The sequence below is a fragment of the Castor canadensis genome, chromosome 5 (assembly GCF_047511655.1).
Source record: "Castor canadensis chromosome 5, mCasCan1.hap1v2, whole genome shotgun sequence".
Lineage (NCBI taxonomy): Eukaryota > Metazoa > Chordata > Mammalia > Rodentia > Castoridae > Castor > Castor canadensis.
In genome coordinates this window covers 153027259-153048373 of record NC_133390.1, presented here as the reverse complement: position 1 = coordinate 153048373, position 21115 = coordinate 153027259, and the positions used below count along the sequence as shown (strand labels likewise).

The window sequence follows — 21115 nt, the reverse complement described above, 5'->3', positions numbered from 1 at the left end:
AACTCAGCCTCAGCTTGCTAGGCAGACATATACCAACTCCACCAGCCCCACAATTTTGATTTTTTTGAGACAGGGTCTCACTATGTAGCCAGCCTGGCCTCGAACTCTGGTCTTGAACTCAAGCTCCTCCCACCTCAGCCTCCCAAGTACTGGAATTACAGGCATGTAATTCCACCACGCCCAGTTTTTATGGTGTTTTGTTTTGATTTCTTGTAGTGCTGGGGATTAAACCCAGTGCCTTGCACATGCTAGGCAAGTGCTATACCACTGAGCTACATCCTCAACCCTTCCGACTACACTTTAGGGAAAACTTCCCTAAACAAGTAGCCCCTCTCACTACTTCTCTTTAACCCACTACTCCATGGAAACTGCTCTCCTAGGTCACCCTGCCTCAGCTTTCTGCCCTCTGCCTTCTACCTCCCTTCCAAGAGCCTGCCTGATGTTTCCCTCACCTGTGGCTGGTGGCTGGCTGTCAAATTCCCTAACTCCTGTCACTGAGCTGACTTCCACTTGTCACAGCCTAGTTTACCCCATGCCCCATCCAGCCCCAGATGGCTAATACACAAATCCAATGCAATGCATGCAAAATAGGGCTCCGAGTCACCATCTACTCAGCGGTTCCAGATGTGGGAATCGCTGTGACTCATCCACATTCAAAGTAGAGCTCAAATCTGCCCACTTGCACCTCCAGCTTGCTCTATCGTCTGGCCTTCTGACTAGCACCCCTTGCACCCTCTGTCCCCTGTAAGCCACTCTTTGTTGCCAATGGCTTCCCACCCACTTAGCAAAGAGAATTCTAAACTCCCTGTAGCCTCTGGAGGTAGGGCTGCACCATCACATCCAATTTCATCTGTTAGACTATCTTCTCCCCGCATGCCTTTTCCTTCCCTTTTACTTTTGATCCATGGCAGTCTAGCATGCGCTGGACATACTGGCAAAACTGAGGGGGATGGAAAAGAGAACACAGCCTCCACTGGTCTCCATTGTCTTTCAGGGCACCTCCAGGTCCCACAGGTGAGCGGGACAATGACACTTTGGTGTCCAAGAAACACAGCATTCAGCCTTCTCTCAGTTGCCACCCTGCTTCCTAAGAGTAGATCCAGGCCCCTGTTATTGAGCCAGACCTGTTTTATCCATTGCACAGTATGCCAGCCTCTGAAATGAGTTTGCAATGTGTGTGTGTGTGTATACACATACAAATATAGACACATGTATCTTTACATACATGTACATATACATATGTACTATATATACATGTATGTATTTACTTATGTAGGACACCAGTAGCTCATGCCTGTAATTCTAGCTTCTTGGGAAGCTGAGATGAGGAGGATCACAATTTGAGACTAGCCTGGACAAATAATTCCCAAGACCCCATGTCCAAAATAACTAGAGTACAAGGGACTGGAGGCATGGCTCAAGTGGTAGAGCATCTGCTTTGCAAGCACAAAGCCCTGAGTTCAAACTCCAGTCTCCAACAAAACAAAAAAATTTATTCACAAGGTGACCAAGCATGTGGAGATGGTAGAGCAAGTCTCAAGACCACCTCTCAGGGGACAGGGTGTAGTGGTATTTATGGGATAAACAAGCAGGATGGTCTAAAGCATGGAGGAAATGGAAGCGAAGAGGAGTGACATAATAAGTGGTCTGTACAGGTGCAAGGTTCTTAGCTCTTCATAGGATCAATGTTCAAAAAAAGGTGGGATTAGCATGATCTGTGCTTGGACTTTTGACCCTCTGACATCAGAAGGTCACCCATGGCACTGAGGGCATGGCTCAAGTGGTAGAGCACCTGCCTAGCAAGTGTAAACCCTTCTCTGCCCCCCAGTACCATTAAATAAATAAATAAATAAATAAGTCACCCATCAGACACTTGGTCAGGCTCAAATGAAGGGGGTCTGGTTTCAACCAGATTGAGCTGGGTAAGGCTACCTCTAATTTCTGAAAAGCAACTTAAGTTACCACAGTGACCATATTTCAAAGGTGCTATCTACAGCAAAGCTGTGGGGTCTAATACTTTATTGTTTAGCTAAGTGGTTTCCAAAATCAGTGATGAAAGCAAGTAGTTCAAAGGAAGTGGAACTGGAGAGTTTATTTAATTTCTCCCTCTGTTCCACCTGTACAAGGCAGCTAGGAGGGCCAGGAGCCCTTGTCCTGCAGAGAGCCAACAGGAACCTGCACCCCTAGGAAGATGTCCCTTTGTTCCCTCTCCCCCAGGCTGTACTCTGTAGAATCTAGCACTGGGCAAGGTCTAAGGGCTCTCAGCTTACTGATTCTATTTGGCTAGCAGACAGTTGAGCAGGAAGATTCCAGGGCCGCCACTCTGCCCTCATGTCAGACTCTTCTGCCTTCTGATCTGGGTTCCAGATTCACAGCTCAGCGCCTCAGCCAAGAAACAACTGGTGGACAGACATAACCAAACTTTGAACTAATTGTACTCAGCAGGTCTTGGGCCAGATGTCACAGGGCTGGACCCAAACTTCCCCACTTTTCATCTATTTCCCCCTCCTCAATCCACTGAAAACCATCACCTGCACTGAAGGAATTCAGTGAAATTCAGCTGGAGACCCTCAGGTACTCTGTGTGGCTTGTCATCCTTGTCCTCCTTGACCAGTCTGTATCCATTCTGTATTCCCCACTCCCAGCTCTCCTCACTGGCCCCCTGTGCAACCCAGGGGCCACCAGTTTACCATCCCAGGCTGCTGCTGCCTGAGGCCCCACTCCGGACTATCATTCTCCGCAGCTGCAGCTACTAGTGAATGCTGAGTGCACAGGGTAGGGAGAGGCCATGGGAAGGTCGAGAGCAACCTGCAGCCCTGAAACATGGAGTCTTTTTTAGCTAGAAAATTCCATGAAGTTTCAGTCTCAAACTGAAACAACTTTCCTTATCCAGCCATCTTTCCTTTTCCTGATATCCTTTTTTCTCTATTATTCGTACATTTATCCAGACATGAAATTTTGAAGATGTAAAAGTTTTCTCAAAATGTGAAATGATGGAAGGGGAAAAAAAAGATTAAACTTTTTTTTTCGCACAGAAAAAGCAGTAGTAATTGTAGGATAAGAATTGACGTATTCACACTTATTTGGTTAGGTTTTTTTTTTCTTTTGGCAGGACTGGGGTTTGAACTCAGGGCTTCATGCTTGGCAAAGAAGACACTCTACTGCCACACTTCCAGTTCATTTTTGCTCTGATTATTTTGGATATGGGGTCTCACGAACTATTTGCCTGAGCTGGCATTGAACCTGGATCCTGATCTCAGCCTCCCAAGTAGGTAAGATTGTAAGCGTGAACCACGGCTATCTTGCTAGACATAAAAGTTTTGACCCTCATACAATTATTATTATTATGATGAACTAAGGGCTTCATGCATGCTAGACATGTACTCTTACTGCTTGAGCCACTCTACCAGTCCAATCATTTTTTTGGCTGATCAATTTAGCAGTGCAGAGGCCTGGGGAAAAAGGAATAATTTGTGAGTAAACAAATTTACTTTCCTTCCATTTTTTAGAGAATGAAACAAAAGTTTTGTGGAATTGTTTCAAAACATTAGGTTTTATCCACTTTGGCTTTTTCCACTTTATCTCCATGTCATCTGCTTTCTCTTGTCTTGCCTAGTCATTTTGTCATGTCAATGGTTCCTTCAAGATGGCTCTCTGGTCCACTTCTAATCTCTACCAACATGGAGCAGCAGCCCATCCCCTACATCATGGTCTATATGACTTTTTTTTTTTTTTTTTTTTTTTTGGTACTACTGAGCTACATCCTCAGCCCAAGACTTTTCTTTTACTTAAGGAAAAAAAAGGAAAAAAAAAAAAAAGTGGCATGGCTCAAGGGTTGAGTTACTTGCCTAGCAAGCTGGAGGCACTGAATTCAAACTCCAGTACCACAAAACAACAAACTCATTCACCCAACCAAAAAGATTCTCAAACAGACTCTTATGGGACACTGGTGCCCCAGGGTACACTGAGGAACTACACAACCTATTCTCAATTTGCGGGGTGGTGGTGGTGCTGGTGATGGATTATTTTAGGGGACAGTGTTTTCAACTTGTTTTCTCGGTTAAAAATCACCAGCACCATCATTACTAACACAAGAAAAAAAGCTATGCTTCCTATTAGTTGTACTAGAAAAGACTAGCAGAAAGCAACATTTATAAAACCAAGTGGGTATATGAACAGAAAAGCTCAGAAGTGGCCTGCCAGGGGATATGCAATGCAGCTCCAGGGAGCAAGCCCTTCTTTGGGCTCACACCTGTAATCCTAGCTACTTAGGAGGCAGAGATCAGAAGCATCTCAGTTTGAAGCCAGCTTGAGCTATTCATCCTGTCTCAAAAAACCCATCACAAAACAGGGCTGGTGGAGTGGCTCAAGTGGTAAGAGCACCTGCTTAGCAAGCAGGAAGCCCTGAATTCAAACCCCAGTGCTACAAAGAATATTCCATTTTCCCAACCATTGTGACTACTTCATTGATGGAAATAGGACCCCAGACTTTGGGGATGCCTATAGAGTCTTGCTCTTGGATTGCTGGGCTTCTGGTAGCATAAAGGAAGCTTACTTATAGGAGAAAGTGAGGCCACTAGGATGGAGTGAGGGCCCTCATGCCATCTAAGCACCTGCACCCAGCTGAACTTGAACCTGGTACCAGTCTGGACCCCGTCAATTTGAACCAACCTGTTATCTTTCTGTCACGTGCTGGAAGTGAGGTGTAGGTTATGTTGACTTTGGGTACAACAGTCCCTTACATTGCATGATACAGATCAGTGTGTATCAGTGTTTCTCATGCTCCTCAGAGCCCCTGTGGTTGTCAGTGTCTCCACAGGAAACCCTTGGCTCTAAGTCACACTTTCCATCAGTATTCCCTGATTCTTTGCTGGTAAGCAGCTCTCAGTAGTCCCCATCTCCACAGAGGGATCCAGATGGGAGACGGGCCTTCTTCCCTGTCCCTGTCTCTTGACCTCCAGGTCACCCTGCCCTCAAAGCTCACCCAGCTGTGGAGGTCCTTCCACAATTACTGTCCCTCCCACCCCCTCCTGGTGATTCCTTGAGGGTCACTTCCCAGAGCCTGCAGGTTTGGTGGAAAGGCAAACATAGGAACTTGGGCCTATGGCCTGCAGGAAGGGAGGCAGGAGGTTTAGGGGACAGGGATTGGGGAAGGGTGATACTGCTGTATTGCACTTGGTTCCTATGTAACTCATTGAACTTCCACACCCTAGGCCATCATGCCCATCTCAGGAAGACTGCACTTGCTGCACCCTCCCCTTTGGACCAGCTCCCAAGGCTGCCCATGGGGCACTTCCCCTTGCCTGAGGCCACTGTGGGTGTGACAGGAAGGGGGTGTTTTTATGGATGAGGCTGCCTGGGGCAGGTGCCCCTCCCTGATCAGCCCTTTTCCCCAGTCAGTGGGCCTGTCTCTCAACCTTTCAGAGTGAGGAGTGGGTAAAATGAGCTGCACAGGAGGCCCATGCCACCTGCTGTGGATACCGGACAAGCGGAACCCAGACCTGCATGGGACAGTTCCTGCATTTGTATTTGTTCCTCTAGAGCTCTGAGGGCTTCCGCCAACTTCTCCTTTGGAACTTACAGTTCCAAGGCCTCACTCCAGATCCCAGCACTGCAAAGGCTCTCTCAGATTTAACGGGGCCAAGGACTGGTTCTGCCACTTGCTCCAGTTACTGGGTCCACTGGTGCCTAAGTTGCTCCCATGTATAAGGTGGGACTCGGTGGTCACCTCAAGGAGTGTTCTCGTGGTGAAAGGTGCCAATCAGCCTATAAAGGTGTGATTCTTACTGCAGCCCAGCCACGGTGGTCAGAGACAAGATGAGGGGTTAAGGATGTAGCTTTGTGGTAGAACTCTTGCTTAGCATGCTTGAGGCCACAGGTCACCAACACTGGGAAAAAAAAAAAAAAGCAGGGGGAGGGGGAAAAATGAGGATGAGGAACCCAGAAGGTGAAGTGGGGGGTTTTTCTTGGGGACCTCTGGGCTCTTCAAGTGCGCACTCTGCAAGCCAGGGTGGTTGGTTTCTTCATAACAAATTTTATTCTCTATACATGCTCTGGGGACTAGGGAGGGAAGCAAGAGCCCCAAGGGCTCCTCTCATGGCAGCCCTAGCAAAGGGCACCCTAGCCAGGCTGAGGGAAGGTCCCCAAGGGCTCCCCTTCTCAACCTTATCCCAGAGACACCATGGGACAGTCTCCAGGACAGGAAAGAATGGAGGCATTGCTTGTTCAGTGATAGTTTATTGGTCCTTAGCATTATATTTTAATTACCAAGGTAAATTCACATACACAACTGCAGGTAAAAACATGTAAAATAATATAAAAATAAATTGAAGGCTACTTTTATATATTTACTGAATTAAGTAGTGTAATAAATACTATAATAAGCAAAAAGCTTCATTCACACAATTCAGTTTCACTGAAGTTACAGTAGTGTTTGTAAATAGGAGTTTTAAAATTTAAGTTACAAATAGTAAAGCATTGAAAAACTAGTATAAAAGTGAATTTTGGCACGTAAGTGAGCTCTTATGTCATTAGTATTTGACCACTTGGGACAATGAGGAAGCCATTTCTCACCTACTTTTTGAGGTACAACTATCCAACTAGTAGCCACATGGCTGGAATACTTAATAGCTTACAATCTTTTACATTGAACTTTTCCCTTTTGAGAAGCCCAAAGAGCAACCCAGAGCTTACTACTGTGCAAAAATTCTCCAAAATCCTAACAGAATTTAGGAGGGAGCCTTTTATGTATCACAGTCTAAAGGGCCAGGGTTCATACCTCAGGTCAGAGAGCCCCAGTGCTCTGTGGGGTCAACTCAACTCTTGCCACTGGCCCCATCCTGGGGTGATCCCATTTTTCTCCAATTTCTGCCTCCTCTTTCCAATCAAAAAAATAAATAAAAACCCTACATCAAAACAAAGAACTCCGTAACTTCAGCGAGTTCACCACTATCACACTCACTCTGGTGGTGTGAGACTGAAGCTAATAGGAAAGATGGCAGCAAGCACGTCAGCCCCTGGAGGACCTCTGCCTATCCCTGGGAACCAACTCCCATGTCTTTGCTGGGTCCCTGGTATCCACTTTTAAGGTCAAAAGCTAAAACACAGTGTCATGGCCTTTCCTCTGGAGCCAGCCTAAGACCTTGCTCCCTTATTCAGAGAAATCAAGTGGATATTAAACTCCACAGTCAGAACCAAGAGGCTTGCAGGTTCCAGGGAGCAGGTGGGAGAAAGCACTCCTAACCCCAATCCTCAAAGAGCTCACAGTGTGCTGCGGCTGTGCCCTTCACCGGGGACACAGCAAGTGTGCCCAGGAATGCCCTTTCACCAGTGTGCCCCTTCACACTCCTGAGCAGGCTGGGGAGCGTCTGTAGAGGACTCAGCCAGTTTTGCCTTTTTGGCTTTGATAGTTCTTAATGTTTTGCCTTGTTCAATCACAGTTTCATATTCAAGTTGAGGTAATCAGTTTTTCCCTCTACAAGGAGAGAAATGGGGAGCATGGGGCAGGTTGGTGAGAGAGCATTTCTATGGACAATGGTCAGAAACCAAGTTTGCCACGTAGTGCAGCCCCACGTGGTGGGAAGGCCCACTCTTGTGTTCCGACCCCTCTTTAAAAACCCTTTTGTGCAGCAGCCAGACTGCCAGGCCAGGGCAGCCAGGAAATGGCTCGAGCTCCTATATCTAGAGCTTCCACTGACAACTTCACAGCAACCCCTTGGAGGAAATGAAACGGCCTATGGTGGTCCCTACCCCCCACCCCCACCCTGTTCTTTTTTCTAAGGCTGCTCAAGTTTGAGTTTTTAAAAAGAGCTCGGTAGAGCTAAAAGAGGCTATAGTAACTCATTGCTTATTAATCAATTGCACTTAAGATCTACGTTATTGATTCTGAAGGAGAGGCAGGCCCTTTGTGGATCCTGGCCTCTGGCCAGCCAGAAGTCAGGGGCTCCCTGTGAACTGCAACTACAGCACATGGGCCTGAATTTCAGAAGCCTTTCTTAATGCAAGATTTCTCATTCAGTGGTACTTGTGGTTTTGTTTGTTTGGCTTCAAATATAAATTGTTTTCTAATTGCTTTGCTACCTGCATGCAGGGCTCTGTGTGACCAGGCACACAGATTACATGTGCTCTGTCCTGGCTCTCCTCTGTGCCAGGGGCCTTTCTCAAAAACCCCTCTACATTACAGGAAACTATGCTGGTTTCACCTATGTGCTTCTTCCTAAGGCATGCAAAATATGTGAAATTGAGAGAACATTTACAATCCAAGCATCTGAGGTGTTGAAGTTCTAGACATCACCTAAATATCAGTGCCACCTCTCCTCCCGAGTTATGAGGATCAGGCATGGGACACAATTAAATTCCCTTCTGTTTTATGGGTCAGTTAAGAAAAAAAAGCCACTGGGAGAAAGCTAATTTGGGTATTGGAATTTGAAATTCCTGTTCCTCAGGAGCCAAAGAAATCCTGGGTTCAGGAGCAAGGCTTTGGGGGCATGACTTTCCTCAAGTGTGTAGCTAAAAACCAGGCCTTCCCTGGCATGGCTGTAGGGAAGGCTGGGTGCTGGAGACTGATACCCACAAGTGACCAGACCCCAGACCAGCTGGAGGACATTCCCCTTGACCAGAAGGTGAAGCACTGCTGAGTGCCTGGGCAGACTTGCTCTTATCTCTGAATTAGGGATATAACAAGTGATGTCATGGGAAAGAACTCAAGAACCAATCTTGGGGGCCTGCTGATGCTAACTTATGAGCCACACACTTCTGGAAGGCACCATGCCTTTCCCTCAGTTTAGTCCACAAGGGAAGTCCCCTCATTTTAGAGCATGCTCTGGACCTCTGCCTGAGCTGCTGGCTCTGTGGGTTGGCTTGGGCAGGATCATGGCCACTCCTCTGGACAGGGCCCAGGGCCAGCAAAGCCAGCTCCTCAATGGAAAGACCTAAGCAGGGACAGCAGGCACTATCAGGGAGGAAAGCTGTTTTGGGTGGTGTCTGAGGCCTGAGGCCAGGGGTGGTCTGGCTTCTCAGGAATGGCCACCATTTAAGAAGCCAACATTCCTCCCAAGTGTCAGAAGCTCCTCTGCAATCCAAATGCTTCTCCCCATCCTCACATAGTGCTTTAGCAGCCCAAGGGAGATACTGTTACCAGAGACCAAGGAGCCTGGACTGCCAGTGTATGCACCTGCAGCCCTGTCCATTCATCCTTGAGGATCTCCTCCCCCCACCTCCCCCATCAGTGGTGCCGGTGATGGCTTTCAGCGTTGCAGAGAGAAAAAGACAACATGTACTCAAGCCAGCACGCACAGGCTAAGGAGGACAGAGACAGTCCCTATAGGAGGGGCCTCCAAGAGAGCTGTTAAGACACCCATTCATTTGTCCATCTTGAGTGGGTGTCAGGCCCAGCTTCCTCTAGGGCTTCTGCTCAAAGAGGTCATGGTACTCCTGCTGCTCCAGCTCACGGTTGTACCTCTCGATTTCCCGATTGGCTTCTTCCACGTAGTCGTTCATGAACTGGTCCATGACTGGTGTCTGGTTAAGGAACAGAGCCCTGAGCTTATAGGGCAAGGGAGCCTGCTTAGCCCACCTGTGGGCAGATGAGGCAGGGGACACTAAGTATCAGAGATACAAAGAATGTGACAAGTGCTTTGAAGAGCCCTACATAAATTCCTAGAACAGAGCCCTTGGGTTTCATTTAGCACATAGCAGCTCCCCAGCCTCGCATTTTACCCTGCCCATCTTATCACAGATGAACTATTGTAACCAGGCTATCCCCAACTTGAAAATCATGACTCTGATGACTATAGAACTCAGGGTATCACCACAGATACATTCAAACAATACCCTCCAGAGTAACACTGCCAATTGCCAAGAAAGGACAAACCTAATTTCAACAACTTTAAAAGGCTACCATGGAAATTGCACCCTGTGGTTTGTTCCTGTGTGCCTCCAGCCCTGGGGACTGCAGAACCCTGCTTCACAGACAGGCTTGTACCTCCCAGCATCACTGCCCCAGATTCCACACGGGGACCAAGCTGCTTCCAAGGATACGAGGGTGAAAATCAGTCTTGTCACCAAAGAAGTTAACAAACTGGGTGCCATTGTAAAAGTAGCCTGCAGGCAGGGGGTCCAGATGGCGTTTCACCTGTTGGAAAAAAATGAGTATTAGAATTATCTGACCACTTATTATCATTCATTCACTCATTAAAAACAAATAGACAGGCCTATTGTCCTAGCAAGATCTCCTACTCTGCCACAGATGAGACAAGCAGGGAATTAACACCCCTACAGGTCTCGAGCCATGACTGAGGGTAGTCCCCTGCTTCTCAGGTGAGGATCCTGGGAGTTCCTAATGGGATTAAGCTTCCATGGCTCTTGTTTGAAAACTCAACCTTCATTGATTGTGTCTCTTTCTCTTCCCTCTCTCACTTTCCTACTTCCCTTATTTAAGATTTCCTAGAATCATTTCCAAAATAAACAACCTGACCTCAAATCCTTGCTCTGGGTATGCTTCTGGAGAACATACATTACAAGGACTACCTTCTGAGATGCCCACCATCCCTCCCCAGGAGCATCCAAACTGTCCAGGTCCATAGGTGCTAGATGTGAAGGGCCCTCTCCTGTACCACCCGCTCATCATTGAGAATGGTGACATAGACCATACAAGGTTGAACTGTGTGTCCCTCTTGGCCCTTTGTCTCAAGCCCCTCAAGAAAAGGCCCTAGTGCGCATGGCCTGGGCCAGACACTAGGGGTCAGCCTGGAATTTGTAAGGGCTCATCAAGGCCCCCTCATCCTGGCCTTAGGATTCCATAGCCTTCTGATGACAGCTCTGGGTATAGACTGCTTTTTCCTGGGCTTACTTGTTTTTCTCTGTGGTTTTTATGTTGGGCAGGTCTCTGCAGTTACTTGAATAGAGTGATAAGACCAGGACTCCCATTACCCACTCCTCTCACAGGGACTGGCTCTTTTCCATTTCACGCCCAGGTTATGCCAGAGGTTGCCCACCGCCTCACTGAAGCTGTAAGGCTGAACATTTTTTTTTTTTAACTTTGGCAGTGGGCTTTGAACTCAAGGCTTCACACTTGCTATGCAGGTGCTCTACCACTTGAGCCATTCTGCCAGCCCCCAGGTGTGAACTTCTTGATCAGCTTTCCCTATGACCTGGGAAAAACAAGACTTGAGTATGCCCTACACGTAGTTCCTTACTCAGGGAACCTGAAAGACAGAGCTATGCAAGCTTAAGAAGATAGCCTTGGGCCATGAGAGCAAGGTACTCACGTGGATGTTCCTGATCTCCTGCTGGGTCAGCATTCCCCGGGTCTTCAGAGCTTTTCTCTGAGGCTTCTGGCCAGAGATGGAGGGAAAGGTCAGCTTACAACAGAGTTGATGGAGCACACAGGCAGATGAGGGCTCAGAGCTTTGGGGGTCAGTTACATGATGAAGCTCCCAGTGGAAGAAATGCATTTGAACGGGCCTGGCCATGGCATCCTGTCTGTCTGGCCACTGAGAAGCCCTCTTTCCTATTACAGAGCCCTACAAGGCTGAGGGAACAAATGGCAGAGAGCCCAGTGGTTTTGCAAATGGGCCTGGTCTTGACTCCTTACAGATTCTCATCCCTAAGGTCTTCCAATGTCCCATAGTCAAGTATGATTTAATGGCTTATCCAGGGCTGGAAGAGTGGCTCATGTGGAAGAGCACCTGACTCGCAAGCATGAGGCCTGGAGTTCAAACACCAGTACCTCCAAAAAAAAGCTTATCCAAAGCTAAGAGTGGTGGTTCAGATCTTTAATCCCAACACTCAAGAGGCTGAGGTAGGAGGATCTCGAGATTAATGCCAACCTGGGCTAAATAGCAAGATTTTTTTTTTTTTTTGGTAGGAGTGGGTTTTGAACTCAGGGCTTCCCACTTTTAAAGCAGGTGCTTTACTGCTTGAGCTACACCTCCAGTCCATTTTACTCTGGCTATTTTGGAGATGGGTTCTCGGGAACTATTTGCCTAGGCTGGCCTTGACCTCCATCCTCTCAATCTCAGCCTCCAAAGTAGCCAGGATTATAGGCATGAGCCCTTGCCCAGCTACATAGTAAAACTTTCAAAAAATGGAGAAAGAAGAGCTTATCCAGGTGAGGGAGCTCATGCCTCAGTAAACACTGGTCCCAACCGGGCATCTATAAAAGACCCAGGCCCCAGGCAACTCTTAAGAGTTCTAGGATAAACCAAACTGTGGAGGCTGTGCTAAGAGGCTTAGCACTCACAGCATGCAGACAACCTTGACTCATGGAGTACACAACATACCACATCTGTTTAGTTTGCCCCAAGGGACTTCTGTTTACTCTCATAATGTCCCTAAAAATGCTGCCTGAGCCTGTGAAGTGGGCAGGGTTGTGGGGTCTGTCAGGGTCAGTAGCAGCTCTGGGGCATGCTAGTTACACTGATGTCATATCTGTCTGGGCTTTCTTTTTTGGTAGTACTGGGGTTTGAATGCAATGCCTCATGCTTGCTCCTCTATCTGGACTTTGGAAGTCACCTGCTTAGCTGACTGTCTCAGCCAGTCCTTGAGGCTGTCCTCCTTCAGGGAGCAGCCGATGAACACAAGGTAACATTCCTGCTGCCCGTTGCTGTCCTGTGATGTGCTTCTTGAGTCAGGAGGTGGCGTGGGTCCCTCCAAAACTGGCACAATGCTTAGGGAGTTGGCCAGAGTGTTGTGGCAGACCTCCATGGTCCTTTCTGAATCTGTATGGAGAACACATGTTTGTCCCTGAGACCCCATCCCGAAAGGTAAGGACTATTCTGTAACAATGCCAACAGCTGGATCAGATTCCTAAGACAGTGCAGGAGGGAGAATCAATGTGACTGGTGGTCAGTAAGAAAGCATGGAATAAGAGAGGGAGGAGAAGTTTCTGGTTTGGCTGATGTGGGTGATCAGATGACACTATGAACTGGGCAGGAGATACAAGAGGAAGAAAGGGCTTGAGGTGAGGGAGCTTGACTCCTCACCTGTGGCATTTACAAGACTATGAGAGCAGAGGTGTCTGTACTGATATACCCACAGGAAGGCCAGCCTCTCCCCACTGGCTGCAGTATCTGGTTGTGACACCTACGCCTGCAGTACCACTGGGCAGCCATGAGGGATAGGAACCTGTGGGCAAGCTAATATGCCAAGAATGGAAGAATGCATGGACACATTAGCTGGGGCCTCAGTGGCCTTGCTTTGCTGCCTGATCTTTTTTTTTTTTTTGGGTGGTGGTGGTGGTGGGGAGCATTTGGAGTTGCAAAGCAGGCGCTCTGCCATTTGAGCCACACTTCTACTCCATTTTGTTCTGGTTATTTTGGAGAATGAATCTCAAGAATTATTTGCCCAGGCTGGCCTCAAAAGGCAATTCTCTTTATCTCAGCCTCCCAAGTAGCTAGGATTATAGGTGTGAGCCACAGGCATCAACATGCCTTATCTCTAAACTCCTGTTTAAGCTAACACTTCCTAGTTCAATTGGGGTTTTCCATTGTAACTGCTGAAGGAGCCCTAGCAGACATACTCCATCCCTCTTCCCTCCCTCCCTCTAGCCACAGTAAACCCTTTCTTTTCTTTTCTTTTTTTTTTTGGCAGTACTGGGGCTTGAACTCAGGGCCTACACCTTAAGCCACTCCACCAGCCCCTTTTTTTCTGATGGTTTTTTTTTGAGATAGGGTCTCGAGAACTATTTGCCCAGGCTGGCTTCAAACCCCGATCCTCCTGATCTCTGCCTCCTGAGTAGCTAGGACTACAGATGTGAGTCATAAGCACTTGGCAACAGTAAACCCTTTCTGGTTCTGCCTCTGGACTATAGCAAATGCTGTTCCGTTTCACTAGGATGTTCTCTCCTTCCTCAATGTTGAGTTGACCAACTCCTATTAGTTTTGAGGCCTTCCCTGACCTCCAGTACATGGCAGACTATGAGGTCACAAGTGCTCCAGAGGTCTAGACTGATAAGCAGGCCTGCTATACAGAAGGGAGAACAAGGCAAGCAGAGGCTCAAAGACTTTAGCAGACACAAACTGGGAGCTGCAGAGTTCAGCACTGGGCAGCTTCTGGTGGCAGGTCTCAGAGGAGGCCATGGATGATTCAAGAGGCTGGGATGTGAATTTGTAGAACAAAAAAGTTAAGGAGCTGTGAGGAGAGGCCTCAGAAGATCATCCATGGGCATAACTTTACTGTGGAGCAGAGGACCTGGGGAAAGTAGATTCTAGGGGCAGAGTGGTGCCCCTAGAAGAGCCTAATGGTATAAGGCTCAGAGAATGGTATCTGGGAATCCAAAAGGCATCAGTGGTCTTCAGAGAACCAGAAGCTATGAACTCACATCATGAGTGGTGGAGCTCATCCATGATGAGGGGCTCCCAAAGCCAATTCCCCAGTTACCTGAAAATTTCACTTTGCCAAGGATGTGGTAGATGTTTCCAGAAAAAGGACTTGGCTTGATGGAGGACTGAATTGCTGGTGGAGGAAGAGGACAGGGATGTTATCCACTCAGGGAGAGAGGCAAAGTTCAAGGCAACACAACTGGGAGGGCTAGAGACTGGGGAAGGAACCATGGTTTCTTCCATGTTCATGGTTCACAGCTTAAACTCCCACCCTTTCCTCCCTATAGCCTCTGCCCCCATTACCAAGGATGGGAAAAACTCTTCCAATGGAGTGGAGATCAAATTGTGTAGCTATACACAATCAGAAATAGTGGACTCCTGGGTCCTCAAATCCCTCTGCCTGCTTTTGGTCACAAATAGTAGTTAAGGATGTGAGGGTGATCTGGCTGCGACATCTGTCACCCCATTGATCGCCAGGGTTGATTCGGCTGATCTGGCTGGCTAGGCAGGTATCCCCTTCCTCCCTCACCGCTCCAAAACAAACAAACAAACAAACAAACAAACAAAAAAACCAAATAGTAGTTAAAAGAGATAGCACACAAAATACTGAAATGTGCTAGGAGGCAGGGACAACTATGGGGTACCCTTTCACCAGATGTGAGAATGTCCCAGCCAAGGCTCACCTTTACACTTGGCCACAAAGCGAGTCTTCTCTAGAGGACGGCAAAACCATACACAGATCTGAACCATTAGTGGAAAGGCGGATCCAGCATCAAATTTACCTTCAAACCTTAAAACATTTAAAAAATATTTAAGTACATGTACTTGGGGCTTTGAGTGTTATATTATATTATATTATATTATATTATATTATATTATATTATATTATATTATATTATAATATATATATTGGGATGCACTGCATGTCATTTATCCAGTAATATTTGATTCCTCCTTACTTGTATGCCATTTTGCATACAAAACACTTATTTATTTGTGTATATGTCTATTTCACCTGGAGACTGGGAAGCATGTCTGTCCCTTAAAGCATGGGCTAACTAGCAGTTCCTGAAGTCAGGCTTAGAGTCCTTGCAGGAACAGTAGAGGTCTCTCTCCTCTCTCTTTTCCCTTCTCTCTCCTCCCCTCTTCCCCCCTTTTCTCTCTCTCAACATCATCCTGCCTCAGCTTTCCATGTGTTGGGATTACAGGCATGAACTCTCATGAACCCCCAATGAGGGTTTTTGCTCAGGATCTTCTCCCATTTCTTTCAGGGATCCAATCAGCCCCATCATTTCATTGTGGGGAGGTTACAGACTATACATGTGGGTATACATTTTCTCCAGAAGGAAGTGAAAGGCTGGGGTATCTCTGCTCTGTTTTCATTTCAGCAGACATAATATCTATCAGTCATTAAGAACACAGCTGCTGCTAGGTTCTGGTGGCTCATGCCTATAATGTTAGCTATTACTCACAAGGCAGAGATCAGGAGGATCTTGGTTCATAGTCAGCCCCAGGCAAATAGTTTGTGAGACCCTATTTCGAAAAAACTCATCACAAAAAGGGACTGGCAGAGTGGTGCAAGTAGTAAAAGTGCCTGCTAAAGGCCCTGAGTTCAAACCTCAGTGCTGCCAAAAAAAAAAAAGAACATGGTCAAAATCAGAGTATTAAACTCAGAGCATTTGGGATTTTTTGAGACAGGGTCTTGCTATGTTGCCTAGGCTGGTCTTGAACCCCTAGGTTCAAGTGATCTTCCTGCTTCCACCTCCCAAGTAGTTGGGACTACAGATGCACATCATTGTGTCTGGCTAAAATGTTAGCTTTCTGATAAAGAAAGCTTCAAACTAGATATATGGTAGTAAAATGAGCCTTCATGCCCCACTAGCAGAGTTCCACAGTTAGGGAATTATTATTCTTCCTTTTGAGTTATTTCTTTGAGATGAATCACTCCAGGAAGGAATGTAACCATCACATGGGTAATAATTTACAGCATACCAGAAGCAGATTAGTAGTCAGTTTCTCAGGCAGTGAACATTATAGGTATTTTTAATTGAGTATAATAAACATCAATCAAAACAAATGGGCACCATTTTACATTTCTGAATATCATTGACAATGAACTGTTTCCATGATTGCTCTTTATACTTGCTCTTAAGTGAACTGTCCACATCTATACAGGCTAGGTAACTTTTCTAAAATATAAAAACAATCTTCCCAAATATTATATTGTCCCTTTACCAGCTTGGATACAAAAATTTTTGTATATTCCTTATCTATTGTATTTTCACATTACTTGATTACTATTATTATTATTTGTGGTGCTAGGGTTTAAACTCAGGGCCTGCCACTTTAACCACACCTCCAGCCCTTTTTGCATTTCTTTTCTTTTTCTTTATCTTTTAAAGATAGAGTCTTACATTTTTGTCCAGGCCAGCCTGGACTGAACCACACAGGTACACCACCATAACCAGCTGATTTGTTGAGATGGGTGTCTTGCTAACTTTTGCCCAGGCTGGCCTCAAACTGTGATTCTCCTAATCTCTACTTCCTGAGAAGGTGAGATTACCATGCATGAGCCACCTTGCCCGGAGTGTTTTTTTTTTTAAATTAGGGGTGGAAGTGGGAGACTGGGGTTTGAACTCAGGGCTTCCTGAGTTCAAGGCTTGCCTGGGCTAGCCTTGAACCACAATTCTCCTAATCTCAGTCTTCCAAGTAGTTAGCATTACAAACATGAGTCACCAGTGCCCAGCAGAACTGAGTTTCTTCATCAGTCTTTAATCAAGGAAAACCTCAGACTCTAAATTCACATAATCTTCTAATGAGCCTCTCATAGTTGCTCTCTCACAGTACAGCTTAGAGAATGGACTTCTCTAGGCACCAAGTGATGACCACAGAGCCTTAGGCTCAGGCCCAAGGTACAGGCAGCAAGAGGGTCAGTAACTGCAGACATGGAAAACTGGGTTTCTTCTCAGAAAGCCACCTTTTTTTTTTTTTTTTCCCGGACTGGGGCCTATACCTTGAGCTGCTCCACCAGCCCTTTTCTGTGATGGGTTTTTTTGAGATAGGGTCTCAAGGGTCTCAAGAACTCTTTGCCCAGGCTGGCTGTGAGCCACGATCCGCATGACTCTGCCTTCTGAGTAGCTAGGATTACAGATGTGAGACACCAGTGCCTGGCTCCATCTTTTTGCCAATACACAATAATTGTCTTATTCAGGCATAAGAAATGACACACACTTATCCACTATCCAAGCAAGTAGGACGAGACTCAAATCAGAAGAGTTCTAAGAATATGGCTGACAACCTTTAATTTTATATACTGACCATATGGCTTTTAATTATTGCTTTTTTAAAAGCATAGTGCAATCAGTTTTTGTTTTTGTTTTGAGACAGTATCTCACTATGTAGCCCAGGCTGGCCTCAAACTCATGATCCTCATGTCACCCATGCCAGCCTAAGTTTTTTATTAGTACAGACAATTGGTGGCATAAGGAAGGGGTGGTTTGGAGGATGTAGAGTGCCTGGGAGAAGTCAGGATAACAAAGATAATCCAGATAAACATGAGAATTTCTGGCTAAGCTTTACTGTCTTCCTCTAAACTTTCCTTCCTAACCTATGGAGATAAGTTGCCCTTTCTGTACAGGGACAAGTATAGCACATGGGTCAGAAGAATAGGCTCTGGAGCCAGATAACTTGGGCTTGAAATCCAGCTCTTTTGCTAGCTATTGGTATCTGGGACAAGTCACTTAACTCCTTGTTCCCTCTGTTATCTCCTCTATTAAATGTGGAAAATAATCAAGTCCACGTCCCAGGCTTAGTGTAAGTGTTATGGAACAACGCAGGTAAAGCCCTTACAGCAGCGCTGTCTTCTGTAATGGTGGAAACATTCTACGTCTGCACTGCCCAACATGGTAGCTGTGAACCACAGGCAGCTATGGTGCACTTGAACTGTGGCTGTGTACCTGAGAGACTGAATTCTAATCTGTATTTTCTTTTTATTAATTTATACTTGTATTACTTTCAATAGGCATATGGCTAATGGTGGCCATACTGGTGAGCATGGTCTTAGAACAATGCCTAACACCGTGATTGCTCAAGTGGTGTTGGTGTATGATTTTGGTGGACTCTGCACACTCTTTCCTCTCTGGAGAGGTTCTCAGGCTGTGAGGCAGCCTGCAGAGAACATTCCCTGGGCCTCTTCAGCAGAGAACCTACCTGTCAGATGTGAACCCTAGAGGTCTGACTGTACTTTCAAAAAAGATGCTCACCTGGGAAGGCTGTAACTCCTTATGCCATGCCTGTCACCTCACCCTCACTAAAGGAAATAGGGTATCATTGAGTTTGGTGCCTGCAGGATGACCTAAATCTCAACATCCAAGGAGGCCCTGAATTTAGAGCACAAGATATGGAATATTGGGTTCCTGGTAGGGCCGAAGTCTGCTGGGACATGGCAGACATTACCAGTTAACATGTGTCACCTTTGTAAAGCACATTTGATGGTTTCATTTTCTCTTTTTTGTTTCCTATAAATAAATAAACCACTGGGCTTACATACAATTTTTAGCTATTTTCAATGATAATACTTGCCAGCCAGGGTACATTAAGTATCGAGATCGTAGCATCTGAGGACTGGAAAAACTATTTTCTGAGAGAATCAGCTCAACGTCTTCGTTCCTTTGAAAACATACAGAAAAGACCCAGATTAATTAGGACTGTCCACGTTAAGCTGCCCATTTTGCTTTCTCCCACATCCCTATATATACGCATACAAACACATGTGCATGCGTGTTTTTCATTTTTGTTTTTTTGTCAAAATACATGAAAATGAGTTTTATGCATCAGGGCATTGCACCCACAAATACATGGATATGTATTTTGTAAGAATAAAGTCATTCTCTTACAGAACCACAAAACTTTTTTTTCTTTGGTGGTACTGGGGTTTGAACTCAGGGCTTCATGCTTGCTAGGGAGTACTCTACACTTGAGCCACTCCACCAGCCCTGTTTTATATTGGGTATTTTTCAGATAGGGTCTCACGAACTATTTGCCCAGGCTGGCTTCGAATCAAGATCCTCTGATCTCTGCCTCTCAAGTAGCTAGGCATGAACCACCAGCACCTATCTCAGAACCACAATACTATAATCACACCCAAGGAATTAATACTATGATGAGCAGTACTATCACCTGGGAACTTATTAGAAATGTAAATCTCAGGCCCATCCCAGACCTACTGATGGGGTGTTTGATCTCATGGCCTTGTGCTTGCTAGGCAGGTGCTCTACTACTTGAACCATATTGCTAGCCCTTTTGTTTTAGTCATTTTTCAAATAGGGTCTCATGCTTTTATGCCCAAGCTAGCCTGAACCACAATCTTCCCAATCTCTGCCTCCTGAGTAGTTAGGATTATAGGAATGAGCCTTTGCACCCAGCTCTTTGACACAGGGTCCACACTGGCCTGGATTTGTGATTCTCTTGCCTTAGCCTCCTGAGTGCTGGCATTATAGGCATATACCACTATGTTCAGCTTCAGAAACTAATTTTTGGTAGTACAGGATTTTGAATTCAGGCCTCTGTGCTTGCTAGGCAGGCACTCTACCACTTAAGCCCTTTTTGATTTTGGCTATTTTTGGGATAGAGTCTCATGTTTATGGTCCAGTCAGCCTGCACCACTTCCCACATAGTTGGGATGACAGGTGTGAACCACCACGCCCAGCTATCTGCTGAGATGAAGTCTGAAGAACTTTTTGCTCAGGCTGGTCTCAAACTGCATTTCCTAATGTCTGCTTCCAGAGTAGCTAGGATCACAGGTGTGAGTGACTGCGATCAGCCTCTTGAAACTATTTTTTTTTTTTTTGAGGTACTGGAGCTTGAACTCAGAGCCTACACCTTGAGCCACTCCACCAACCCTTTTTTGTGAAGGTTTTTTCCAGATAGGGTCTTTCAAACTATTTTGCCCAGGCTGGCTTTGAACCATGATCCTCCCGATCTCTGCCTCCTGAATAGCTAGGATTACAGGCATGAGCCACCAGTGCCCAGCTCTAGAAATTCATTTTGACAAGATTTATATACAATAACATTAGAGAAGCACCGATCTAATATTCATTTGTTTTCCAATTTTCCCTCTTGTGTGGAAGAGGGGGGGGTCCATGATCCAATCAAGGACCACTCATTAAATTTAAATTTATAATCTTTATTCTCCTTTATTCTGGAACAATTCCTTCACTTTTCCCTTTTTTCTCAATGGAATCTATATTTTAAAGAGTTGTTATGTGCCCCACAATGGATTTATCTGATTATTTCCTCATGACTAGAATCAGACTAAACATTTTTGGTGAAGATAAAATCCAGGTGATGTTCCACTGACTCACATCGGGAGGCACATGATACTAGAATGTCCCATTACTGGTTTTGCTAATTTTAATCATTTGGTCAACATGTATCTGCTAGACTTTGTGGATGTAAAGGTTGTGTTTCCTCTTTGTAAGTAATAAGTAAACTGGAGTGACACTATACCATGGAAGACCAGCAGATATGTTTTTCTCCCATAATTTTTCACCCACTACTTTTAGCATTCATTGATGATCCTCTGCCCAAATAAATATTAATTTGAAGGTCATTTTCTTCTTCTTTCTTTTTGGTACTGGGGAATGGAACTTAGGGCCTCAAATGCCATCTCTCTAGCCCATAATGGTGATTTTCTAGTTCTGTCTATCCTTATTTATTTGGGTCATATATAAGGAAGGGCTTTGCTATCTACCCCCTTCCTCCCATTTAGTATTACTTTGTCATTATTTTTTTTA

At 45.8% G+C, this 21115-nt stretch overlaps 1 protein-coding gene across 3 annotated transcripts in view; it reads right to left on the bottom strand.

Moving 5' to 3' along the window:
• Window positions 1-6221: 6221 nt before the first annotated feature.
• Window positions 6222-21115, bottom strand: part of Dnaaf9 (dynein axonemal assembly factor 9) — a 130493-nt gene continuing 115599 nt past the window's right edge. For all 3 annotated transcript variants that reach the window (XM_074074429.1, XM_074074430.1, XM_074074431.1), the window contains exons 31-37: window positions 18903-18989; window positions 15005-15111; window positions 14380-14454; window positions 12514-12719; window positions 11268-11333; window positions 10039-10132; window positions 6222-9512 (exon numbers count right to left, since the gene is read on the bottom strand). In XM_074074429.1, the coding sequence (XP_073930530.1) occupies window positions 9400-9512; window positions 10039-10132; window positions 11268-11333; window positions 12514-12719; window positions 14380-14454; window positions 15005-15111; window positions 18903-18989 (748 nt within the window). In that variant the 3' untranslated portion in view covers window positions 6222-9399. The remainder of the gene's footprint in view (window positions 9513-10038; window positions 10133-11267; window positions 11334-12513; window positions 12720-14379; window positions 14455-15004; window positions 15112-18902; window positions 18990-21115) is intronic.